This window comes from Pocillopora damicornis, chromosome 10 (assembly GCF_964200805.1).
Source record: "Pocillopora damicornis chromosome 10, jaPocDami1.2, whole genome shotgun sequence".
Lineage (NCBI taxonomy): Eukaryota > Metazoa > Cnidaria > Anthozoa > Scleractinia > Pocilloporidae > Pocillopora > Pocillopora damicornis.
This window is the reverse complement of record NC_142679.1, coordinates 2,176,664-2,204,457: the sequence shown is the minus strand read 5'-3', so window position 1 is coordinate 2,204,457 and position 27,794 is coordinate 2,176,664. Positions and strand designations below refer to the sequence as shown.

At 37.1% G+C, this 27,794-nt stretch overlaps 2 protein-coding genes across 2 annotated transcripts; both read left to right on the top strand.

Annotated features, from left to right (window-relative positions):
• Positions 1 to 109: 109 nt before the first annotated feature.
• LOC113670515 (aconitate hydratase, mitochondrial) lies at positions 110 to 17,590 on the top strand. The gene is made up of 28 exons (XM_027186675.2): positions 110 to 181; positions 1,700 to 1,771; positions 2,732 to 2,811; positions 2,898 to 2,964; positions 5,502 to 5,573; positions 5,862 to 5,900; positions 6,509 to 6,752; positions 7,383 to 7,471; positions 7,785 to 7,836; positions 8,426 to 8,524; positions 9,143 to 9,339; positions 9,506 to 9,611; positions 9,735 to 9,828; positions 9,927 to 9,990; positions 10,266 to 10,339; positions 10,904 to 11,015; positions 11,425 to 11,497; positions 11,623 to 11,672; positions 11,976 to 12,005; positions 12,318 to 12,367; positions 12,468 to 12,543; positions 12,797 to 12,828; positions 13,665 to 13,730; positions 14,243 to 14,336; positions 15,164 to 15,296; positions 15,836 to 15,856; positions 16,512 to 16,612; positions 17,140 to 17,590. Exons 1-28 carry the CDS (start codon positions 158 to 160, stop codon positions 17,272 to 17,274), a joined length of 2,346 nt encoding a protein of 781 aa, XP_027042476.2. The 5' UTR covers positions 110 to 157; the 3' UTR covers positions 17,275 to 17,590.
• Positions 17,591 to 18,107: 517 nt separating this feature from the next.
• Positions 18,108 to 23,921, top strand: LOC113670525 (uncharacterized). Its single transcript, XM_027186683.2, has 2 exons — positions 18,108 to 18,235; positions 21,042 to 23,921. The coding sequence occupies exon 2, from the start codon at positions 21,053 to 21,055 to the stop codon at positions 22,718 to 22,720; it is 1,668 nt and encodes a 555-aa protein (XP_027042484.2). The 5' UTR covers positions 18,108 to 18,235; positions 21,042 to 21,052; the 3' UTR covers positions 22,721 to 23,921.
• The last annotated feature ends 3,873 nt before the right edge of the window (positions 23,922 to 27,794 follow it).

The following is a 27,794-nucleotide window of genomic DNA, read 5'->3' as shown; positions in this document are numbered from 1 at the left end:
TTTGTTGCATTTTAGCCCGCGATCTTTAAACACTTAAAGCGGATAATCATGTGATCATGCGTTGAGTGGAAACTTACGAGAGTAAAGGGACGAAGGAATCAAAAAGCTTGAACCGTTTTCTGCCTTTTTCTCTGGTATTTTCCTCCGTCTGCAAAAGATGCAACGAGTATTTACCAGAAAGGTAAGGTCTGTTTCGACGATAGCTAGGTGAGAGCGGTAAAGATAGTTTAAGTTCACTGAGTTTGAAGTTGACTAAACCGTGACCTATATCCCCAACCCACCTGGACGATCGGCGATATGAACTCTGTTCTTGCATACAAACGACTAAGAGCCGTTGGAGTAAAGATATTGTATTTAAAGCAGTCTCACTGTGACACGCAAATTTCTTCGTTTAATTCAACCCCCGTGAAATCAAAATAAGTGTAGACGAAATATATGAAAGATTTAAAAAGTTTCCTCGATGACGCATTATGTGTTTTGTTTTCCTCCCTGTCTTTGTTTATGTGCGAGAAGTGAACAGTTCATTTGTAGATTTATAAAGCTCAAATTCCGGGCAATATCCGATGCAAGTCCGGCACATTTTTCTGATAATAATTTCATCAGCCTCAGGTGCATTTACATTGAAAATATCCAAATGTCTTATAACATTACCGGACCTCCTTCCTCAAATCCTTGCAGCATCACAATCTGGTCTGCTTCAACAAAATTATTGAAACTAGGAGATCATACAATGTATTGCTAAAAGTCTTAATATACCTTTTGAATTTGATTTGATGAAAAGTGGGTTTCACGTTATGTTGTTATAACAGAGAGAGTTGCAATTTATGACAAATCTTTACTAATACTTTTTTCTGACATGCAGTCAGTCATGTCCAAAGCAACATGCAGTTTTCTGGCGCAGTTTTGATTGGATCAATGTGTTATTTTCTTAGACAAGATGTTGAACTTGCACAGTTCCACTACAACCCTTTTCAGGAGTGTACATGAGTGCATGTGAATGTCAAAAATGAAACCCTTTTTTATTATTAGTATTATTTTTATTGTACTGGAACGACAAGTCCTACAAGTGCTATAACTATCCCACTGTAACACATCACTTACAAACTAAAATTTTAACTTTTGATTAAGCAGTCAGGGCAGCCTGATAGATTTGGGTTATCCAATAATGTACTGGCATCCAGAGAACTAGTAATACCTTTGTGATGTAGAAATTGTTACAAGTTTAAGGATTGTGGGCTGGTTAGAGAGGTATTTGCTAATATGTCAAAAGAGTCATAAAAATGGGAAAGTCAGTACTTGAGTTGAATGGTCCTTCCAGAGTTTAAACACGCTTTCTTAAGCATTAAGTGACTAGAAGTATTACTACTTCCCCTGGATGGGACGCCAGTTCATCACAGGTTACCCCTATGCCATTGGTCAGCTTCCCCTGACACTTCCCCAGTACCCCTTTCTACTCCCTGGGTTGGGAGAAACATTGTGAGACTCAAGTGTCTTGCCCAAGAACATAACACTAAGACCTAGAATCCTGATGTCTTAACCCAGAGTCCAGCATGTTAACCCCTAAGCCTGCAGGTCTTCACAAGCTGTAGTGTGAACCATAACGCTTCTCTAGAACTAGAAAACCTTTTACAGCTGTATCTTCTTAATTTTTGTAATAATTGTGTGTACATGTTCTAACTTATTAATTTTATTTTTTCAGGCTGTGTTATCTGTTCGAACAGCTGTCTATCATGGCAGACTCTTTTCAACATCGTATACAGCTTCTCAAAAGGTGAAGTTCTTGACTGTGTGTGATAAAAGATTACTACCTACATGTACAGCTTATTGGTGGTTTTCACTATCACGCCATCATCAAAACCATTAAACAAATAAACTCAAGAATCAAAGAGATAAGAAAAGAAAAATATTTAAACAGTTTTGCAAAGATTCAGGTTTGTGCAATGTTTTGTGCAGGAGTTATTCAAAGAAATGTTTAAATTGAGTTAAGGCAATTAAATGGAGTTAACAACAAAGAGCATGGGCATTCTCTAGTAGACAGTGGTTTTTTTGCATGCGCATATGCAGCTCCTTCATGGAAGAAGTCTCTGTGTAGGAGCTGGCTGCCAATAGTGGAAGCTCCTGGATGTTTCAGGCACCCAACCTCCACTTAGCAATGTAGTTGTTAACTCCAATTTATAAGACTCTGTTTGGAGACAAGGTCACAAATATGGTGACTGGAAGCTAACAAGAACATAAGACATTAATTTTTCCCTATTAAAAGCCTCTAGTTGTCTTCTGAGGGCTCATACACGTCTGCTGTATATGAGTACTTATTCTCCTACAAAGACTGTTAAGATTGCAAAATCTGAGTGAATAAGTCACTTTTTGACCTACGTGACAGCTTTCTCAGTCACCATTACAATCCATGCTTTATCACTGGATAAAAAACCCTATCAAACTGAGAATTTGCAAATAGATAAGTCTTCAGCCGTTCTTATTACTAACTAAACTAAAATCTCAAAAGAGTTGATAATTCCTCTTTTTTTAATTTTGATGACATTGCATGAAAACCAAGAATAGGAAAAAGACTTGCAGATGGGAAATTTTAGTAATTTTTTCAACTTTGTTGGTTGTTTACCTTGTGGGAATCTAGTTTCAAAGTGAAATTAACTCTCTGTTTTTACAGTCAAGAGCCATGCTAACCAAGCTTTGTTCTACCACCTTGTGTTAATGTTGTTCTTCTCTATTAAAGGTGCCTTTGAGTAAATTTGAGCCAGACTCGCATCTTAACTACCAGCACCTAGAAGACAATATAAGAATAGTCCGTGATAGGTAAGCACTTGGAAATGAGCTTATCTCTTTTCAGGCAAGATATGAAACCTTATGCTTAAACATTGTTTTTTTTCTTGTCTTTCTAGGCTCAACAGACCATTGACACTCTCTGAAAAAATTCTTTATTCCCATTTGGATGACCCAGCCAACCAGGTATAGTTGATACATGTGAACTTTACTGTCAAAAAATGAACTGAGAGTTGATTTTCTTGCAAGGTTTATCTGAAAACCTTGACTTTGTGCTCCTTTACCAATACTTACTAAATCTTGCTTACTATCCTCTGTCATTTAGTAAAAATTTTTATACCTCATAGAAATAAGGGTCTCTCTGTTCTTCTCTTTACACTCTATACTCAAGCTTAATGTATACACTTGAGCATATATACATGTATATCCCAGGGCTTACTTAAATCTGTCAAGCAGAAAAACAAACTATACAAGCAGTATATTTCAAACCCCTCTCTCTGGAACGAAGCGAAATATAAAACTTATAAGAACAAACTGAATCACTCCCTACGAATCGCGAAACGTTTATATTATGATAAGAGGCTAAGCGAGTCAAAATCCAATATAAGAGCCACTTGGCGTCTGCTTAATGAGGTACTAAACAGCAAGAAATTGAGACCTAAACCCAACTCTGTGTTTAAGGTTGATGATCAAGATATTTCTGACCCAATGGAGATTGCTAATCGATTTTGTCATTACTTCAGCAATATTGGACCAAACCTCGCTAAACGAATTCAATCTACGACCTCGTATAAGAATTTTCTTCCTGGTCATTTCCCTCAGTCAATGTTCCTAAATTTAGCAACTCAGGAGGAGATTATAGATATCGCATCTACGTTTCCGGCGGGAAAATTGGCTGGGTATGACAATATCCCTATGTCTATCATAAAGCGATCTATATGCAGCGTTTCCTCTCCATTAACACACATTGTAAATCTCTCCATTACTCATGGTATCGTTCCGGATGATTTGAAAATTGCTCGTGTCATACCTATTTTTAAATCAGGTGACAAAGCTCTCTTCAGCAACTACAGACCTATTTCTGTTCTACCATGCTTTTCAAAGTTTTTGGAACGAATAATTTACAACCGTATGATGAATTATCTCAATGACTCCGATGTCTTATGTGATAATCAATATGGTTTTAGAAAAAATCGCTCTCCTAGCCTTGCGCTTATCGATTTGTGTGACAAAATTTCTTCTGCATTTGATAGAAAAGAACATGCCATTGGAGTATTCCTAGATCTTTCGAAAGCATTCGATACGGTAAATCACGACATTCTTTTTGAAAAACTCAATCATTATGGGATCCGTGGTCTGGCACTAGAATGGGTCAAAAGTTATCTTTCTGAGAGGACACAATTTGTCAAATTTAATAACGTTAGATCTGCCCCACAGGGGATTCCCTGTGGGGTGCCTCAAGGTTCTATTCTTGGTCCCTTATTTTTTATCCTGTATGTTAATGATCTGAACAATGCTTCCCTGCTTGATGCAATCTTGTTTGCTGATGATACAAACTTATTTATCTCCCATAATGACCCTGTTTACCTAATTAACACATTAAATAGAGAATTAAACAAATTGTCAACCTGGTTTGCAGCAAACCGGCTCTCCCTGAATTTAGCCAAGACTAATTTTATGGTATTCAAGCCTTGGCAAAAGAAGCAATCCTTTGAATTTCAAGTTTTCATAAATGAGCAGCCTATTCTTCGTGTTTCTGAGACCATGTTTTTGGGTGTTTTATTAGATGACAATTTGACCTGGAAATCGCATATATCCTTAACAGCAAATAAATTATCCAAATCTATAGGTATTATTCATAAATCTAGGTTTTTTTCTCTCTACTCACTCCCTTCGTACTTTATACAATTCTATGATCCTTCCATATTTGTATTATTGCAATTTAGCTTGGGCTGGTACCTATAAGTCAAACCTTCAAAGAATTGTAACCTTACAGAAACGTGCGTTAAGAATAGTAAGCAATTCTACATACATTGCCCATACTGGCCCTATTTTAAAGGAACTTAAACTCTTAAAATTTCATGATATCCATTCGTTTCAATTAGGTACTTTTATGTTTTCATTCGAGAACTCTACACTCCCTTCCAAATTCAATAACTTTTTTTTACTGAATAGTCAAATCCACAATTATAATACTAGGAATGCTCAGTCCTTCCGTTTGCCACTGTGCAGAACGAACACCAGGAAGTTTTCAATTTACTTTCAAGGTCCAAACTTTTATAATTCGTTAAATTCTGACATAACTAGTTCTCCCTCCTCCGCTTCTTTTAAAAGAAAGCTTAAGGAATTTCTTCTCTCTAAGTATTAGCTTCTGTAAGGCAGTAATTCTTAACTAACTTACTTAATATGTGTGTGCGTGTGTGTGTGTGTACGTGTGCGCGGTCAAAGTTAATTACCATAAGTCCATATTGTAATTCTAATATAAGATTAGTTATTTTTAAGTGAGAAAGCCTGACTTGTTATAAGCCTCGTGGTTTCTTTCAGGTTTTCTCGCCATTTATTTTCTGTCATCAATTTTCTTCATTTTTTTTTTCCATGTGTAAATGTCGTATATGGCAAATAAATATTGTATTGTATATTGTATACACCTGATATACACAATGTTTCTGAACAAATTTGTGCTTTTGTAGATTTTTTTTCAACCTGTTAATTTTTTTTAACAGGATATAGAAAGAGGTGTATCATATTTGAAGTTGAGGCCTGATCGAGTTGCTATGCAAGATGCTACAGCTCAGGTAAATTTTAAAAGCGTTGTTTTATATTCGTTGGTAAGTGTAATACTTGCAAAAGACAGGTATCAATGTAAAGGAAAGATAACCTGAAACTAAGAAATTAGGTAAAGCTGTTGATGTAATTAAGGCTAATTATAATCATAATTGTTTCTCGATTTAGCCAAAAACATGCTTGTTTGTCCTTTTGATGAGAATATCACAATTATTATCCATATACCCATTGGCAATTGAATTTAACCTTGCTATAAATCAGTTTCTATCAGTATTTAAATTCTGTTCATTTTATTTTAGATGGCTATGCTCCAGTTTATCTCAAGTGGACTTCCTAAGGTTAGTGAGGAAATTCAATTTCTGCAATTACTCCTGTGCTGAGTTGCATTAGATATCACTTACAGGGGTTTCAAAACAAGCTGGCCACTGCCAGAGTTCCGACAGCTACTTGATAACATGTTGCCAGTTACTCTGGTCAAAATAATTACCTTTTGGCCTTTCCACAGCCACCTGCTTTTGCGGAATCTGAGGCCTACTTTAAAACATTTTGAAACCCCTGACTTAACATCAGTTGTATTAGTAGCTCTGTCATTCTACACAGACATGGTGTCTGTTAGGCATTGAAATTGGAGAAACCTTGTGCTACTAGGCAGAATTCTCTGGCTGGATTTCTTTGACCTGAGCAATTATTTCTCAGTTGTGGAGAATATTCTATTATCTTGGGCTCTATTTCTGCTACTACATTTGTATACAAAACCCCTACATAGACCTTTTGGCAATGTTACTGCAAAATCGTCTTTGTCACTCACATAGAAGAAATAGAGACATTTGGATTTCCTTGGTATTTAGTTGAAAGCATCTGGTCAAGTCTATTTATCCCAGCATATGTGTATTGTAATTTACATGTATTTCTTAAGTAATGACTATAATAATTGTTATCTTCGTAGGTGGCTGTTCCAACAACCATTCACTGTGATCACTTGATAGAGGCAAAAGTGGGAGGTGAAGAAGATTTGAAAAAAGCAGTGGATGTCAACCAAGAGGTGTACAACTTCTTGGCAACAGCGTCAGCCAAGTATGGTGTTGGCTTCTGGAAACCAGGCAGTGGAATCATCCATCAAATAGTTCTAGAAAATTATGGTTTTCCTGGAGTGCTGTTGATTGGCACTGATAGTCACACACCAAATGGAGGTTTTTATATTAAAAATAATTATTTTGTCTTGTTTGTGCAGTTTCCCTTTTTAAGAGCTTTAAAATGTAAAATTCTGTGATTGCTCCTCGTGAGACTCCCCCAAAGTTGTTTGGAGTATCTTTCTTAGTATCTGTTCAATTAATTGACTTTTTTTTTGTTTTTAATTGTGTGAAACCTGAAATTTGCCTCCTTAGAGACCTTATTTACCTTAACATATGGTACAAACCTTCAGCCTTTATGTCTGTACTCTTTTGAGTAATCCTTTATTTTTATAGTTTGAATTGTAATATATCTGATCACCATGACATCATTCTAATATTTGGAGGCCAACATTCCTGCAGAGGAAATGCTTTCAGTCTCTGTTTTGACCTGTTAATTGTGTTTTTTTTTTTTTTTAATAATTTTTTTTAGTAACAGACCTCTGTGACTGAGAATGTTCTGTGTAATGAGAGTTGTTTGGTTGTTTTGTAATTGTTTTGTTTTTTAATACATACATTGTTAATTTCATGCTATTGCTCTGCGCATTCAATCAAAGTAAGGAAATTTGCAGAAATAAACTTGGAGAAATGTTTATCAGAGGAATTTTGTTCCTGTGGTCCTTACACTCTCTACTGTTTTATATTTTCCAGGTGGCCTTGGGGGTCTGTGTATAGGTGTAGGCGGGGCTGATGCTGTCGATGTCATGGCAGATTTACCATGGGAACTGAAGTGCCCCAAGGTACATTGTATCATATTAATTGTGTATTTATATTGTAATTATTATCTTATGTATTGATGTATTTTTCAAATCAAAATATACTTGTACATGTATATAGTTCAAAGCCTTCCATAAGCAGAGCCCACATGCAAGAATTAAGTATTTGGATATGGTACCCTTACAACTGTATATGATGTTGTACATGGTGCAAAAAAATTGCAAATCTGAATGATACTGAGGATTGGAAGAGCACTAGATCTTAATTTTAATTCTCATCAATGCTCTAAGCAATTATGTTTGGCTAATGTATTGGACTTCGTTTTCATTTTAACAGGTGATAGGAGTGAACCTGACTGGAGAACTCAAGGGTTGGACATCTCCTAAAGGTAGAGATCACTTTTCAAAATCATTGAATGTGTGTATGTGTTATGTACATCATCCTATAACTCTTTGAACCATAAGAGTGACCAGCTAATTTCTCTTTACAGTAAAACTGCTAAATCATCCATTAACCCTTTAACCCCTAAGAGTGATTAGTAACTATTTTCTCCCATCAGTATCACCCCTAAAACAAACATTGAGGTCATGAGAATAAAGGAAATGATCACCAACTCGAGGAGCTCTTGATTGTTAAACAAATTCTCCTTGTCAGCACCACAGGAAATGCATAGAGAACAGTATGGAGAATATGCATACTGATGTGAGGGTGTAAAGGGTTAGGATCATAAGAATAAAGGAAATGATCATGAACCTAAGATGCTGTGATTGTTATATGAATTCTACTGGTCAGTACTATAGGAAATATACAGGAAAGAGTATCGAAAATATGGACACTGATGATAGGATGTGAAGGGTTAAGATTAAATTATGAGTTCCGTGAAGTCTGTAAATGAATTTGTACAAAAAGAGGAGGTTACTTTCAATCTTTTTTCTTCTTGATTATTGATGTGTGATAATTGGTTTCCTATTTAACAGACATCATCCTTAAAGTAGCTGGAATCTTGACAGTCAAAGGAGGAACTGGTGCAATTATTGAATATTTTGGACCTGGGGTGGATTCTATCTCCTGTACAGGTATGCATCGTCAATTTTCCAAACCTTATAATTTTTAAATCACAAGGTGCCTGAAGGTTCTTGTCTCAGCAGTCTGGGCTGCACAGCTCTGAATAGCTTTCATAATTAGATAGTTTTACAAGGTACCCAAAGCTTCTCCAAAACACAGGCTTGGCTGCATGTGGATAGATGCGGTGCCACACAATTCCAAAAGAAAAGTCAGTATATAATCTTTCGTATGGAACCAAGTGTATCTGCCACTCTCCTTGATAAGGGCCACTTACTGGTAACCTGCTAACTCACCTTGTGTAAGATGGGTGTCTGAGGTATCTATTGTTTTTAGCTAGGCCCAAAGTAGAATACCACCCATGATTTATAAATTCTGCAGCGCACTCAATGAGCCACACACCATTCTGAGGCATCATTACCTCTGATTGAAAGAGTGGAAGGAAGAAAAGTGTTGTGATGGCCTGGGACTCATAATGAGTTGGTGACACAAATAAAAGAGAGGAAAGATATGAAAATATGTGATATGAAGGAAAAGAGAGAGAGAGAAAAGAAAAAGCTATTTCAAAACAGGCAGAATTGGTTTCTCCAAATAAAAAAAGGTACTTTATGCTGCATGAATTTTCTGATCAGGAATGGGAACAATTTGTAACATGGGTGCAGAAATTGGTGCCACAACGTCAGTATTTCCATACAATCACCGGATGGAGTCATACCTGAAGGCAACTGGAAGATCAGCAATAGCTGACCTTGCCAACAAACATGCTGAATTTTTGAAATCTGACAGCGGAGCAGACTATGATGAAGTTGTGGAGATTGATCTCAGTGAGGTGAGTGTTTGCTCTCAACTTTCCTCTGTCAACTATTGAGAACAGTAATGTAGTAGTTGATTCAACTCAAAAAACATTGACTGCGTACCACACTTGTGCGATAGGTTTATGATGATGGTATCACACATAATGTAGTCTAAATAGTGCATTTATTGTGGTGATTTAGCTTGAGCCACATGTGAATGGTCCCTATACACCAGACTTGGCCCATCCCATTTCCAAACTTGGGTCAACAGCAAAACAGAGTGGCTGGCCCATGGACATCAAAGTTGGTAAGTTATAGCCTTTTACTGTAGTATCATTTAATCTCTTTAAGGGAATTAGAATTTAAAATCTTTGCATAGGCAATTCTCTAATTTTGGAAAAAATGATTGGAGAATTTTCTTTAATGCTAGGTCTGATTGGAAGTTGCACCAATAGTAGTTATGAAGATATGACAAGAGCTGCTAGTATTGCAAAACAAGCTCTTGAACATGGACTTAAGTCCAGGTATGAGCTCTTTTAATTTCTTTTTTTACTATTAACTTCCTTTTGTTTAAAATTAAAAAGTGTTTGATTTATGGTCAATTTCTTTTCTCAATTCCAAGGTCATTGTTCACAGTCACACCAGGTTCAGAACAAATTCGTGCTACCATTGAACGAGATGGAATTGTGAGTTGTACTTACTACTTTTCAATCCATTTTTGCATTTTGTAGTTATTTTTTACAGTAATGAAATAGCAACCTTTCTCTTACTTCTATGAAAAAGTAGCACCCTGCTCTGAGGTGCTCTACCTTTGCATTAAGTTACTTTAAAACCTCAGTAACAATATAAAAAAGTTAATTGATCACATACTGGATATTCAGCTTCCTAACTATAGTAATTTAATTGAATTTCCGATTTGTGCTAATTGTAAATTTTTATACTTGAAATATTATTTCATCAGGCAGAGACATTGAGAGAATTTGGAGGAACAGTGTTGGCAAATGCATGTGGACCTTGCATTGGACAGTGGAATAGGTATAAGGACAGTTCCAATTCTCTATTATCTACCTACACAAGAAGTTTAGGTTGTAGGGACATGATTTAATTTTACTCAATTAAATGCTGTCTCCCAAAATCTTTGCCCCCAATCAAACCTTCAACTCCCAAGATCTGATTGTTAATTCTCCCTTGTAGCTGTTACAGATTTCCTTTTGAATTTGTTATGAGAATTTGAGGATAGATCATGATAACTACCTGATAAGTTTGAGTATTCTCATTGCCTGGTTGCTTAATAATGTATGGTATTATAGGAAGAAGTTACATGTTATTCATCTATAAGAATTAAAGGCTTAAACACCGGACAAGGAAGCAAAATCACCATTAAACGCTGCCCTCAAATGACTAGGTGTACCCAATCACAAGAATGCATTCCACTGTGGAGGATAAGAAGGAAACATTATGCTAACTATTGCAAAACTCTATATCATGCAGAAGATGAGCTATAGATGATGTACTTGAAATATGCAGACTAAAAATTACCAGATGCATACGCCGTTTTGAAGCAATCATTGCAATAATGATGATGTTTTGTGTTTGTAGACAAGATGTCAAGAAAGGAGAACCAAACACAATAGTGACATCTTACAACCGAAATTTCACAGGACGCAATGATGCAAACCCAGCCACTCATGCATTTGTTACTTCACCAGAGGTGGGGCATACTCAACCACAGTGTTTAACGAAGCTGTTTTATCCCTGATTTGTTTCTGTTTTAGAGCAAATTTCACTTGCGTGTCGAAAGGAATCCGAGATTACACCACTTTTTTTTTAATTTGCTCTGTGATTGGTCCAGAAACTCGCGCCAATCTCTTAACCAATCAGATGCCAAAATAAAACCAACCAGCGACTTGGTCGCCCGCGTTTTCACGCGCCATTGGCAGCTTTGAATTCTCATTGGCTCTAAAGCTATTTTCCTTTCCTTTGATTGGCGGTAGTGTTTAGTTTGGTTTTGGTTTTGCGACACTCAATCGAAAAGCGCTCTCTATTTTAATAGTTATGAATAGCCAATTTGGATGAAAAGTTGACCTATTTCTTTATTTAATTTATCTTGTGATCAACAGATGGTGACAGCAATGTCCATCGCTGGTGACTTGAGTTTTAACCCTGAGACAGACACTTTAACAGGCGCAAACGGTAGGCTTACATGTACATGTACATGAGATTTATTTGAAGCCATTTGTGGCACAACTTATGCAAGAATTAAATAGAGGCTACAGAGCAAAGTTGACTCGGGTTGTTTTTTTTTTTTTACTTTCCAGGTGAATCGTTTAAACTTGAAAATCCTTATGGTGATGAACTGCCCAACAAGGTAAGCATATCTTTGAGCAAGTAAAACAGCCGCATAGCATTAACGTATTTTCTGTTGCAGTACCTAAGGTTAGTAAAATGTAGCATTCGGGGCGTACTCTGTTCAGCGATAAATGTGAGATAAGTAGGTAAAATAGGAGAAACAGCTCACTGAAAGATGAGAATATTCCTGTTTTTACTTTCAGTTTCTTTATATCCTACCTCGATGGAAAATTTTCCCCCTTCTCACTAAAGAGGTCATCGGGCGTAAGGTCACCTCGTTCAAGAGTACTGGTTTCACTAAAACTTTTGATTTACTCTTCAGGGTTTTGATCCTGGTGAGGATACATACCAGGTACGTCACAAACTTTCTTTTTTGACTTAAGTTGATGCAATTATAGGCAAAAGTAAACCGAGATTGCATTGTTTTTCTTTACTTTGTGATTGATTCAGAAAGCTCGCGTCACCCTTTCAGCCAATCAGATGCGAAGGCGACTTGGTCTTTTACGTTTTCCCGCATTTCAGTGAAGTTCACTTGTTCTTACTTAAAGTTCTCACTACCCAGAATTGTACGAGAAGTATGGCAGAAAATAGGGAGAATTAATATTTAGATCTTGCAATTGAGGAGGGAGAACATGATCAAAAACTACTTCCTGTTACTTCACAGGCCCCTCCAGCTGATAGTTCATCTGTTGCCGTAGACGTTGATCCTCAAAGGTGAGGCTTTTTGGAGAGTCCAAACAACGAAAATTCGGATGAATTTCGGCTCACGAAGAGTCAAGAAATTTACTCAGGTGTTTAATGTCTTCCTTCACAGCAACCGCCTTCAGCTTCTTACTCCTTTTGACAAATGGGACGGGAAAGACCATGAAGACATGACGATTTTGCTCAAGGTGGGTTCAGTTTATTAACTCCACAACGCTTTGTGCGATTGGAAGTGAAAGCGAAGTATTACTGATGAGGAAATGTGTTTTTTAAAATAGGGGACGACAGAACATCGCCAGAATTCAATTTTGAGTTTTGCTCATGACGTTATGCCGTTATGACACACTGCCAACTTACTAAGGCCTTGAGTGAATTATGGGTTGACTGGTCGGTCTGGTCATGATGTTATTTAATGCTTTTGGATTGATGTTTTGTTGTCAGGTGAAGGGCAAGTGTACAACAGATCACATCAGGTAAAGAGAGATCCATGTGAGGTATCTTTTTTATAGCTCTCCCTGACTTCCGACTAATTGCGTGCTTCACGGAAAGCAAAGCTCACAACTGGCCTTGTGGCGCACTCTGCTGTTCAGATTTATCAACTTGAGGCACTAAGACTGCACCCCATTATGACAGTGAAAAAAAAAACTTACCTGTCCTTTTATCTATCTACCACTCGACTGCCATAGGATAGTGCGTGAGAAGGCTCTCACTGGACGCGCTTTTCCTCCATCCGCCCGCGTGAGAGTTGAGGCGAGTCATGCTTTCCCGCCGGTGGAGAAACACTCGTAACGAACAACGCCGAATCGCTATTAACCCTTTGCACCTTAAAATTAGTATGCATATTCTCTTTACTGTTCTCTATACATTTCCTGAAGCGCTGACAAGGAGAATTTGTTTAAAAATCAGGAGCTTTATAAGTTGGTGATCATTTCCTTGATTCTCGTGACCTTAATGTTTGATTCAAGGGTGATATTGTAAGGAGAAATTAGAAACTGGTCACCTTAAGGGATAAACGGGTTAGCGCGGGCCTGCTCGAAGGCTAGCGATAGAGGCACTCAGCTTTCTCAAACGCTGCCTCTTGAATGATGAACGACGCTCTGTTGGAATATCTTTGATTAGTTGATTGATTGATTGTTTATTACTATTATTATTGTTATATTTGATATTTTTCCTATTAAGTTGCTTAAATTGTAAGGGCCTTTTTTTCTTGGCGTAAAAATGGGGGATGAAACTAAACCTGTCTGTGGTAAGAAGCTACAAACTGAGTTGGCCATAGTATTTCTATTAAACGTACTTTGGTGTAAAATAGTGCGGCAGGTCCATGGCTCAAGTACAGAGGGCATTTGGATAATATCTCAAACAACATGTTTATTGGGTGAGTACAGATATTTGAATACACCTACATCACGTCTATTCCACCTTGAAAAAAATTGAGCCCAAGTTTGTCATTTGTAATTCTCTCACTCTGCTTCATCCTTTATCATCTTTGTTTATTTTTTGGGTTTATCCCCCCAGCATCAGTATGCATATTCTTCGTACCGGTCTCTACACTCTTCCTAAGGTGCTGACAAGGAGAATTTGTTTAACAATCAAGAGCTTCTTTCGTTGGAGATCATTTCCTTGATTCTCGTGATCTTAATGTTTGATGCAGGGGTGATATTGTAAGGAGAAATAAGATGCTGGTCAGTCCCAGGGGTCAGAGGGTTCAGGAAATGCTCTATAATTTAGAGATATCGTGTTATAACACGGTTTGGATAAGTTGCATTGAATAAAAGTAAGTTTGATTCCTTTGGCCTTCCGATCTCGCCATAGTTTAAAGGCTTTCGCTGATGTTGAACTTGTAATTTTAAATCTCGCGTTTAAATGCTCATATTTTTTTATTCACAGAGCCATCAACAGTGAGAATGAAAAGGCTAACCATGTAAAGAATCTGCTGACTGGAGAGTATGGAGCCGTGCCTGACACCGCAAGGGACTACAAGGTGAAAATTAGCCTTATTGATGAAACAAAAATGATACAATTTCCTTTCCTAGCGTTGGAAGCGGAGAATACCAAACTCTACGCACAGAGGGCATTAATTCTTTCTTTGTCTTTGAGTCGTAAAACTCCGCGTGGATCTCCCATGCCGGAAGGAGATCATCGAAAGTTTTGAGAAGATTCCCCAAGACGTTGTAGAATCTCAGTTTGTGATTGGATCGTGTCTTTTCTTCACCCATGATATGCTTAAACACTTGAATGATGATGAATTCTGATTTCATCGTTATGAAAATCTATAACTTTGCAAGGGCATTATAGATTCTTTTATTTCAAGTTTTTTGACGTAAGGATAGGCAGTTGAAGTGACAACTGTCGACACCAGTTTAACACTGATCTGTTAAAAGGCCGGAGGCGCGGCATTTTCGAGAAAATGGGCAAGGGAATGGGAAAAAGAGAAGACATTTCCTGTATAGTCTGCGCAGTCGGTGTTAGAACCTGAGTGATCAGAGAAGCTTTTATTTTCAGGACACTTCAAGCGACAAGGCACAGCAACTCGGCGCGGTGATAGGTCGTAGTGTAAATTTGTTGCGTGTGAAATGGAAGATTTTTGTGAAAATCGTTGCCCATGCTGCTGAATGACATTCGAACTGAATTGAAGTGCCGAGTGAAAGTCGAACCAATTCAAACTGGTTTGACTGCATGTTGTAGATCTCAGCGTTAGATCGAGTCAATGAGACAGTAACCGTAGCGAGTTGCGGTCCTGTGTTTGAGGATCTTCACATCCCTTTGTCGTCGTTCTGTATTGACTTTGTTTGACTTTTTCTTATGTAGTCAAAAGGAGTAAAATGGGTCGTAGTTGGAGATGAAAACTACGGTGAAGGAAGCAGCAGGGAACATGCTGCCCTAGAGCCAAGGCATCTTGGCGGACGAGCTATCATAGTCAAGAGCTTTGCTCGTATTCATGGTATGTTGTCGCGTGTTGTTAGTGTGTAGGGTATTTAATCCATTGCTGTGCTTACGTGCAAACAATCAGCCTTATTGATCTTTCTTGGCGTGTCTTTAAATTGCTTCCTTAAAGACAATAAACAAGCAATTGCCAAGCCCTTATCTTGCCATCTCTCCCCGTTACCAAATGGTACAAACAAAGATCGGTAGCAAGTTCCAAGGGAAAGAACTCTCACCTTTTGATTGCTGTCTACCTCTCAACAACGTCTGAGCCGTAGCTCCTTATTAACCCTTAAACTCCCAAGATCTGATTGTTAATTCTCCCCTCTAGCTGCTACACATTTTCTTAAAAATCCGTCATGAGAATTTAGTGTTAGATCAAGATAACAACTTCTACCTGATAAGTTGGATTTTTTCTCAATACCCGTTTGCTGGGTAATGTATGGATATTATAGGGAGAAATTCCATGTTAATCACTTCTGGGAGTAAAAGGGTCAAACAACACTCCTTTCATTGAGTTAACCACCTTCCCAACTAACTCATATGGTTCTCTTTCAGAAACAAATTTGAAGAAACAGGGTATGATTTTCAAACTTTCTTCTTTAAAACGACCTTTAGATCAAAAGCGTCTTTGCGCATCCTTGATTGTTCGCAAACAAAATTGGGGTGAAAATTGAAGACAAAAATAATATTGATTTTCCTGTTATACAAGTGTAGTATAAGCGTTTAAATTCCAAATGTGCCTTATTCGTGTTTCGTGGACTGGTAAAATGTTTTTTCGCTTTGTTAACCATTCTTTCAGCTGACGCTCATTGAATATTACTTAAACTAGAAATTTACTCCATTCACTCCAGCCATGCGCCAATTACTGTTCTTCGTTTTTGAATACATTCGAATTATCAAGTTACTACTCACCCGCTCTGTGGTAGTTGCATTTCCTTCATTAAAGGAGCAAAAGTTCCCGGCCGAAATTTCACTTATATTAACGCAGAAATCTGTTCTGCAAAACAAAATGATATCCAATCGCAAAATTTTTGTGCTCTAGAGAATACGACGACCATTTGTACTGTATTTCATGTAAAAGCATTAAAGAGCATCTAGGCCTTTTTGGTGCTCCTTAAAGATCTTCTGACTAATATCTTGGTTATAACACAGTGCACGGTACGCCGTCAAAACTAACGTCTCCCCCGTATTTCTCTCCACTTTTTTTACCTTTCTGTTTTTTTTGGAACAGGACTTCTCCCGTTGACGTTTGCTAATCCGTCAGATTATGACAAAGTTCAACCTGACGACAAGATATCTCTGCTTGGTTTGAACGACCTCGCACCTGGGAAGGTAAGTTAAATAGGTTATATCATCTTTTTTATGAGCTTGTTCACTATTTAAAGCGTCATCTATCGTACCCAATAATTACTTGTACCTGTAATACCATTTAAGTAGATACGAGAATTATCGATTGATTGCTTCATTCACTTTTGTGACAATTGTTCCTCATTTTGCTCTGGACATTAATCGACTTCTCGTTCATAGAAAGATAGTGTTTGTGCTCAATTTCAAACAAGAGAAGAGGAGGAAGAGAAGCGCTTTCTGACGAGCTCTGGTCGTAAAGAAAAAGCCCCCGTTTTATTTATCTTTTGCGCACGCGTCAAACACGCAGTTAAGACAAAACCAAGGATGCACTCTGTAACGCTGATGAATGAAGACGATCTTAAGGAAATGAGTGACGTTCAAAACTTCCTTAAAAGCGGAGAAACACGGAAATGCACGAAAGTCGCATTGAACGGAACATGATGAAATTAAGATTGAAAGATTACCATGAGGTACAAATTGATCAACATATCTCCCTTTCTTTCACTCTAAAGCCTGTGAAGACTGTGCTGAAACACACGGATGGAAGCCAAGATGAGATCCAGCTGAATCACACCATGAATGAGTCACAGCTTGAGTGGTTTCGAGCTGGCTCTGCACTCAATAGAATGGCCGAATTGTCAAAGTAGGCTCCGTCAAGAATGCGCTTCTGACTTACTAATTTCAAGATCGTCAGCTTTGTTTTGCAGCGCTTCAACGCGGAAATTATTGAATGCAGTGACAGACGAAATAATCAAGATCCTTTGGTGAATGTCATTTTAACATTGTGTTGGTTTTCAAGATAAAGCCAAAATCTGGTCAAAATCTTGGCAGTTTTCTGGATGATGTATTCAATGGACATTTTTTAGCTCATTTGCTAGTTCGTTCCTAACAGAACTATCTTATTCCATGTAGAAATTAAAAACGTTGATTGAAATCAAATGTTATTAAAGAAAGAAACTTTTTGACGCTGGTCATGTTGTGCTTTTAATTTTCCCCCGTTGTATGAAAATTTCTTTTGCGTCCTGTGATAGAATAAATATGCAGAATAATGCTTTGATTTGAAGATACGTTTTTCAGTATAAATCGGGTGCTTTTAAAGATTTCAGAAAATTTAAGGGAACGTTGGATTAAATGATAGAGTTCAGTTTAGTGAAGTTAAAGAAAAACCGATTTTTTCGGCCTCTGAAGGTGGGAAGTAACCTTGAGATATTTTGCAAGGAAAAGCTTCGTGTGAAATGATTGGGAGATATTTGTCGTCTTCTGTAGTACTCCGAAACAAACGATACGTAGCATCGGGAAACATCGGGTCAAAATAAGGTCCTGTTCGGAATTTTGTTGATACCATCACTCACTCACTCACTCGGTCATTTCAAGGACATTTGTGGTTACGCCTTCAGTCTCTAAACAACAACAATCACTTCAGACGCAAAATGTTTGTCTCGTACAGCTTTATCGTGGGCTCAAATCCCCCACGCTAATTGCAATTAAACGGAGCAGGGCGTGCAAGGCTCGTACATTTACCTTGGAAGCGTCCTTTTGACCAATTTGAACCTTCATTTGGAAAGTTTTATAGTCTGTGACAAATCACTGGAATTTATCCAAGCCAAGGTAGGTAATTCATACTTTTGAATAACTTACTATTATATTTAAATGTAGAAAATAACCCTTCTCAAGTTAATGTATCGAGTCACAAGGTATAGAATCAGAGCCTAATGAAGACAGTCGCGTGAGAACAACATTCTGATTGCAGCTTCGGAAACTCAGTGGCAGAAATATTTCTCCTGGTCTACATAACATTATTTATACAAGCAAACAAAAATCAAATTTAATTGTGATTTGATCGCTCGGTTTACGTGATATAAGCTCAATTGCGGTCAGAACCGTGGAGTACGGACTGGATGTCTAAGGTTGATTGAACTTTCATACAAACAAGTAAACCTTAACCAATACGATTAGTTGTACATAGTAAATAAAAGAGGCTATCCAAGCTTTACTGGAAGAAAAGAACTATCATGAAAAGAGATCTACCTCGATTTTTGAGAATAGTTTATCGTGGTTCATACAAACACTCTATAAAGCAACTCGGTCTCATCGTGGTCAATGTAGAACGCAGACTGTAGTTTTCAGACCGGGGGTAAAATGCAGACTGAGGGTGAAATGCTGACTGAAGACTGCATATCAGGGGTAAAATGCGAACTCCGTTTTAAAACAACCCGCATCCACGGGAAAACTTCAAGAGTCAGTTGGGACCGAGGCCGCGTATGTCGTGAGGGGTTGGCAATAACCGTTACGGCGATTGATGTTTCGAACTTCACTTCCTCAGATGGTTTTGACGTTGAATTAGTGTTTTAAGGTAAGATTGATTAGAAACGTAAGTGTTTGAATACACAGTTCACAGCCAGTTAAATACATTTTCTTTGTTAAGGAATAAACAGTTCTGCTGAGCAACACTAGATAGCTAAAACAAATATGTAGCTCGTGTATACTTTGTTCGGCCTTGAAAGTAGTAGCGATAGACTTTCATCACACATCAGCAATTTTTATTACTTGGATAATAACAACCTGTTTCTCATACCTTTGTTTTGCGCTGCGAAGTTAGGCGCGCAAATTCTTTAAATTTAATGCATATTTGTGGGTGCGAGATTAGGATCTAATTAAAACCTCCAAACATTATCCTAAGGTGTTTGCCTATCTTATTCCGCTCGGTGTTTCACTTCAGTGTATTGACCGGAGGTAAATATGTAACTACCATGGTCAACTTAACCTATGTCGGGCTTCTTGTTGGTCGACAAGGGCTGCCAAAGAAATTTAGTTTTGTTGTGACATGTCTTTATTCACTGGAAAAATGGCAGAGTCTTCCTTAAATTGAAACAAATTAGTAGCAAGGAGAAGTGTTAAGTTCCTTTTAAGTCTAATCATTTAGAGAAACCAGAAATGTTCATAAATTTCAACTAAAGAACCGAGTCTGCAATTTTGAGTTATTTTTTTAATTAAAAGAAAACTCAACGCTATGTCAGCGTGTAGAGTGGTATGTTGCTCACACCAATCAGATCGCTGCATTTGCGTATGTATCTCACACCAATCAGATTTCAGCATTAGGGTATGTATCTTGCACCAGTCAGATTGCGTCATTAGGGTATGTGTCTCGCACCAATCATATCACAGCATTTGGATATCTTGCGCCATCTCAGCATTTGGGTATTGTTGTCATGCAAATAATGTTGTGTAATCAGGGGGCTGTACACAAAGATTGACATTAACCAGAAATTTTTGGCTCATTTGATAAGTGTAATGGTTTGTGGCCTTTGTGAGAGCCTCTTCGATTGAGGTCAAGATTTATCCACATATCAAAGGTTCGCATAAACCTTTTTGTTTCATTTTTAAGTTAAAATGTGTCATCTTGGACTGAACATAATTGCGTGTTAATTCCTTGTAAACAACATGCATTTTATCATGTATTTCACACTCAGAGGGTAAAGTTCAGATTGGCAACAACCAACAAAGGAGCCCTCTTTGAAATGTTATCCTTTTCTCTTGTTCAGTGTACTTTCACTTATTCGAGATTGCAATATATCTTTGGTTCGGGTCTATTGCAGATACAACAGAGTTTCAGTTTGCTTTTTGTGGTAAAATTAATTGTAATTATAGTTTTGTGGCAACTAACTTTAGACGAATAATTTTGATTTTCTCTCTGTTAGAGGAACAGTAGTAACCATAGTCTCTTTTGCAACTGCCATTTGGTCTTGTCACACAATGCTTTCTCTTAAGGGTGAAGTAATGCAATATTTTTGTCCGTTTGAAAGTTATGGTCTTTTTCTGTTACAAAAATGAAAACATTAGGTGCACAAAGTGTCCCATCTCAACCTGCCCAGCTAGAAAAAAAACTCTTGCATGTTACACATGTCTATGTTACCCTGGTTTGCAGTCTTCAATCTGCATTCTTCCCTCAGTCTGCCTTTTACGCCCAGTCTGCAGTCTGCATTCTACACTGATGGTTCTTGTCGTTCATGCCTCTCAGGTGTAATGGTTGTGGCAGTTTCAAGATGTATGTTTTTTCCAATGACTTTTTATTATCTTTGTGTTACTTTTCTCTGAGAAAAAATGTTTATTATTTTGCCCTTTACACTCTTGCATCAGTTTGCTTGTAAGGTACTGTCAAGGGGAATTTGTTTAACACTCAAGAGTATCTTTAGTTAGTGATCATTTCCTTTGCTCTTGTGACCTTAATGTGTGATTAACGGATCATATTGCAGGAAGAAACAAGATACTACTCACACTTAGGGGTTACATGGTTCATGTTTTGTGAGAAAAATTTTTATCTAAATCTGTAATTTTACTATCCCTGGAGAAAGAATTCTAAATAAAAAATAAAATTGACTTGTAGGTTTTAATTAGTGATCTATTCTTTAAACAGGGTTTTCAAACATGAATGCTTCAAGTGAAAGGCTTTTTGAATGTCCTTCCTGTGACAAGAGATTTGCATCGCAAGCAAAGCAAAAACAACATTTAATTACACACACTGAGGAAAGGCCTTTCAGCTGTTCTTTCTGTGACAAGACTTTTCAACATTCTTGGACCCTTAAGCAACATGAAGCAATACATGGCAACAAGAAGCCTCACAAGTGTACGATGTGTGATAAGAGTTTCTACACTGCTTTTAAATTGAAGACGCACCTTCGAGTGCATAGTGATGAGAGGCCATACGTTTGTAACCAGTGTGACAAGAGCTTCCGTTGGTGTAATTCATGGAAAGTACATCAAAAATGGCATGACGGGTTGAAGCCTCACAAATGTTCATCATGTGACTACAAGACATTGTATAAATCACATCTTGTGGAACACAGAAGACTTCATACTGGTGAGAAGCCTCACAAATGCTCTCACTGTGATAAAGAGTTCCGCACCAAAGCATCACTTCTCTTTCATATAAGAATACATAGTGGTGAAAAGCCTTACAGTTGTCCTCACTGCGAACGACGATTTTCTCAATGGTCAACACTAAGAGATCACATTAGTACACATACTGGTGAGAAGTTATATCAATGCTCAATTTGTGATAAGGAATTCAAAAGCAAAAAATGTGCTTATAAACACTATGCTGTAGTGCACAAGAATGAGATATCTAGCTCTGGGAAAAGCTACAGCTGTAGTCAGTGTAAAAAGGTTTTCATTGACTTGGCTGGTGTTGAAACTACGATCCGACTTACTGAACCTGTACAGCAATCTGATGCTGGTGAAAACTTTGGACTAGTATCAGATTCCAGTCATGCAAATGTGTCAAGCACTGGTGTGAAGTATTTTAAATGTGATGTTTGTAGCACATGGAACAACTCAAATCAGGTTGGTCTAAAGTTGTCTCATCACTCGTCACACCCTAAAATCAAAGTGAAGAAAAGGCAGTTTTCTGAAAAGACCTTTAAGGGTGAAGAATTTTTTGGACAATCATCAGCTGACAAACCATCATTTCTCCCTAACAAGAAGGATTTCAGTAACAAGTGTTCTAAACAACCAAAAGTTGTAGGGACTCAGATTTCGCTGAATAATGAAAAACAGAAAATTAATTGTCATATTTGTAACAAGCAGTTCAAGAAGGAGAGTCTTCTCGTAAGCCACTTGAAAACACACACATGTGGCAAGTGTGGTGACGTGTTTGAAAATGAGGACAATTTAAGGATGCACAGGAAAACCCACAGGGATGAAAAATGCTTTAAGTGCGATTTTTGTGAGAAGAAGTTTAAGGATAAAGGACATTGTAATAGACACATGTGGATCCACGCTGAAAGCAAACCTCACAACTGCTCTGAGTGCACAAAGTCTTTTGCTGATATAAGTCAACTGCAGAGGCATAAAAAATGTCACCTAGAGAAACGTTTTCATTGCAACGATTGTGGTAAGTGGTACAGATGGGAATTCTACTTTAAAAAACATAGATGTAAGAAAAGAAAGGAAGGTCAGAACTCTTTCATGTGTGACAATTGTGGTAAATCTTTTGATAAGGCGGCTTCTCTTAAAACTCACAAAAGTTCTCCGTGTCTAAAGCAGCTAAAAGTTGATACAAGTGCCCTTAGTGTTGAGGTGGTTACCTTGGTTTAAGTGAATTTATTACACTAGATAGTGAATAAAAAAAGTTAACGTTTTATTAACACTTTTTGTTACAAGGAAATTGTGAAATTAAGGGTCTACATAATAATGACGTAATTTTAGCAAATGTTAAGAAAAAGAAATACGCAATTTTAATTGATTCAATGTTTCGATGTAGCAGCTTACATCATAGAAATTTTCAGTTTCAGATTTGCATAACCCATACTGTTGTACAATACTTAAGGATTTTTGATTGAAGGGAATTCATTTGACCAATTAAATTCTTAAGAATGGCCAGCATCTAATTCCTCCTTACAGTAAAACTTAATCATACATTAAGACCATTAGAACAAGGGAAACGATCTCCAACCTAAGAAGCTTGGATAGCGAAACAAATTCTCTTTGTCAATACAAGAGAAAATGTATATAAAAGGGTATGAAAGATATGGCCACTAATGTTAGAGTGTGAAGTGTTCAATGAACTGTTTGATTCATTATGGTAATTGAACTGATTGGAGTGCAATTTAGGTTGAAATCATACGCGTGATTTCAAAATCAAACGAGCGCGCAGCGCGAGTTCAATTTGAAATCACAAGTATGATTTCAGACTAAAATTGTACGACACGAGGTTCAATTACCGCTTTATTACATCCATTTTGAAATCACCCAAATACAGGACTTGGTAAGTTCAAATATTTTATTGATGCAGTACTGAGCCGGTCTGAAATTTAATTCATCCATTTTTGGGGGGGAAAAAGTAAGAGTTTTGGAAACAAAAGTTGCAAAATTTGCCACATGATACTCTTTGTCTTCAATTTTCCTGCAATTTGATCGCTTACTTAAAACAAACTTGAAATCTGATTGGTTGTTTTGTTTTAAGTGTAGCCACCTCATTGGCTGGAAAAAAGATGCGACTTAAAGCAACAAATGGTGCGATTCGTGAATAAATCGCATCAATTAGAACCAATCAGATTACAGGGACCACCAGTGATTTCAAAATGGGTGTAATAAAGATTGTAACACTTTTCACATAGAATGATGGGGCCTAATTCTTTTACCCTTTCCACCCTAACATCAGCATGCATATACCTCATGAAGCTTTTGAACTGTTCAGTGTAGTATATCAATTTAGTTGGTTAGAAATCAAAATGTTGTTATTTGGTGTTTTTTTTCCTATTAATATATTTTTATAAAATTAAAGTCTTTATACTGATTGTGTTAGCGTTGAATTTTTCTAGTTTCGCAAATTTAGTCTAATAATGAATCTAATCTAATATGTTCTAGTAAGTAAAGCAAACATCTTGATACTTCTGCACCTCATGCCCGCTCTGGCTCTTAAAAAGCCTCATTTTTTTCGTTTTGACTGTCTTTTGTCGCATTTTCTGACTCTATTGCCGACATTGTCTAAAAGCTACGAACTTTGTAATTCCACTCCAGGCAATATTTTTCCTTGCGTGGGATCAAATCGGGAAATCCGAGTGGGGCGGTTATCTGGTGGCTAATCAAAACACAGGACTCGCTTAATCTTGCCAATAAGTGCTGCCCGCTGTATGATAAATACCCTTTCAGTTAAAACTCATAGATTGGGCTTCTGTGTAGGCGAGGCACGATGGCGAAAATGATGATACCCTGAGGTTCCTCCAGTGCTGCTTTCCAGGTAAGCGGGTCAATCCGGTGTAACGCGTCCTATTTCCTCCCCTCCTTGACACACAGGCCACTCACAAGAGTCTCAGTAATCTGCATCTCTTTCACTGAGTTTGTTTAAAAGATGGCGTTTCGTACCTTAGTTCCGTTTTTATCCGTTTTTTTCTGTTCCATCTTTCCGAGCTCGCAAATACAACCGCGGAGCGATGAATTTCAGATGCCTCCTTTCTAAATGTACCTGAAGTCTTTTGAGAGTGATTCTCTACAATGTCGCAAAGCTATTGTTTTAAGATTATTTTCTCTTTACTCAACCTCTGAAGAAATCACTTTAAAAAAATATTTGGGCGTTGTTGATTGCTTTTTCTAGATTTTTTTTTTATCTGGCGATTAGTCTACAATAGCCTTGATGAATGTACACCAAACTTACACCAACCTCGTTTTCAAAGTTTTTAATATTTGCAAGGATGAATTTGCACGTGCGGAAACCTTTTCAACTAATTTCCATTTTACGAATCCTCGTGGTCTGAACTGTATCACCCGTAAGGTAAAAAGGCCAAGGAAACTCGTAAGCTTATTAAGCTTAGCGTCTGAAGTGGCTGAGGGGCTATGAAAACCGTCAACTGACATGGAAAACAGAACACACGGTGAGAGTGTATAGGTTCAATTCTTAAGTTCTAATATGGCGCACTTGGGGAAGATAGGAGAGTTCCAAATCAACAGAGGAAAAGTTTCGAAGAAGCTCTCGAAAAGCACCGATGCCACACTCGTATCAAGGGAACGATAGAAAATAAGCAGAGAACAGTTCTAAGGCACATTAAGCCATTGATTGTAACATGCCACAGTCCACCAGCAGCTGGGTAAACATGAACATTCTTTGCTTTGCGAACAAAAAATTCAAATCGACTTGAAAATTGTAAAACAGTTAAAGGTAAAATTTTCGCACAGCCCCATACTATTGTAAAACAAATCTGTTTTCCCAATGGCAATGTATTGTTTTGTCATTGTTTTCTCTATCCAGGAACTGAATACATAATGTAGTATGGGGCTGTGCGGAAATTTTACCCAGATAAAGAATAATTCTTGCTAAAGAGGCATTAACGAAATACGAAACAAATTTTGTCTTAGACTAAGGAATATCAGAAATGTCTAAGCGTGTAGATTTCCGATTTAAATATTTAACGCATTAACGATTTCACTATTCTATCGAATTCTAAAACAGTCTTTATTTTTACTCTCACAGATACACTTCGTCGATGGAAGTATTCATAAAAAGCATTAGAACGGATGAAAACGAAATCTGCCAAGGTAACTGCTTTAAAAATAGTCTCATGAAGTGTACATGTGGCTAACCGACCCGAGTTAATCCCACGTTTATGGGTTAAGCCAAAATAGCAGAAACGTCACAAGTCGGCTTTTGTCAGTCAGTTGCAAGTTTCAAAATGATCTCGTATGAGGAACCATCAGGCCAGCGTCTTTAACAGTTCTGAGTGTTTTAAGAATCAGAAGGAAAAAAACATAATAATTGGAAAAAAATTGTTGGTATAAAGATTTCAGCACAGCCTCATACTATTGTAAAACGAATTAAATCCGTAGTCCCAAAAGGCAATCTATTGTTTTTGTCTATTGTTTTCTTTATCAAAGAAATGCACGATGAAAATATGAGGCTGTGCGAACATTTTACTAAAGGATTTTCAAGAGTTATTTCGTTTATAACATATTTCGTTCCACATCGCCAGAGAAGAAGAATCATACAAATTACCTAAAAAAATTATCATTTTTCAATATCCATCAAGCCCAATTACAATCAAACTAATTAGGCAAATTTTTACGAGCGAACTTTATGCAAATATTTGTTTTTTTTTAACTAGTTGACTTTCTGTCGCGAAGATTTATCATCAACAAAGAATGATCGGAATGTAACCAAACGTTTCGCGCACTTTGGAAAGAACTGTTGTGACTCTTATTAAAAGCTTCTCTTTTCGTCCCCGGATAAAATTTATTTATTGCTTTTTGCAAGGTGAAAAAAAATCTGAGCGGAGAAATTTCGCAAACAGCTAAGGCTGTCTAAGTTTTACGAGTGTTACGAGTACTTCAAAAATTGTCACTCAAATGACAGCTAGTGATTACTTCTTCGTTGTTCCAAAACTTTGAATTTTCATGATATTTGACTTTCTTTATCTATGCTGACAACTGTCTGGTGGTGTTTGCTTAATTTGATATTTGAGCTTTTCTTAATTCTAAAATGTGGTGATGTTAAACCGTACTTTGCATTTCTTACTCATAAATTAATCAGCGACGTTAACGGCCAATAGTCAAAAAAGTAGCTCGCTCGTTTCAAGTTTATTGAGTTTAATAATTATAATGTCCTTATTCTATAATTTTTTATCTGTTGTGTAATACTATCAATTTTTTTTCGCAATTGAAACACATTTCCATATGTTTTTTTTTAACGAGAATAAAGGAAATTATCACCAACTTAAAAGCTCTCGATTGTTAAAAGATTCTCAGCACCTCAGGAAATACATGGAGAACAATATGTAGGATATGCATAGTGATGTTGAGGTGTAAAGGATTAAGGTTTTCATAACTGTGATTTCTTACGCAAGTTAAGTTTCGTATGGTCGGTTTTAACTTGTTCGGTTGTCTTATTCTACAGTTCCTTTAATATCCCTTGTAGTGCTGTAGACCATGAGCATGGAGAGGGAGAGGGATCCAGAGGGAGAGAGGAGAGAGATTCAAACTGAAGAAAACTTAGTTCAGGAAACTCAGATGGGAATATACTTTGGAGGTAAAAGTAATTTGGTGTCACCAACAGAAAACAACGTGCAAACAAACGAATTCCTTGGAAAAAATTAGAATTTGTTGTAAAAACTAAACAAAACTCTTCTATTTTTCAAAATCTAAGGTACAGGGAGGTTTTAGTTAGAACCAGTTCTGGTGGATTTGAACCAATTCTCTTTGTAAATACAATATCAAATTTGAACTTATTCTGGCTTGATTTTTGAAAAAGCCTTTAGGAAGGTGTCCTCCGGACAATTATCTTTAGTCGCGGTATTTAGACATCGGCTAATTTTGCAAATTTTAGATCGTTCATCTATCTTTAACTGATAAAAAATGTTCAAAGAGATGTAATTAATCTGGTAAGTAATAGAATTTAGTTAATTTTTGCCAATAAGATTATAAATCTTTTATTCCCCTTCAGACTATTTTCGACTTTTCCTTAGTAGTTGCCGACATTTTCAGGCTTGTTTAGTTATCGCGTTGCAAAACTTCTTATACTCAAAGAATTGTATTAAGTAAATAAACTTGCAATAAAATAAACACTTTATTTCAAGTATTGTCTCCTTCTTTTTATTATTTTTTATTGAGTGTACAAATATAAAAAAAACGCGCTTTTAAAAGGGCCTGGTAACAAGTCAAAATATAGGCTATCTCTTTTACA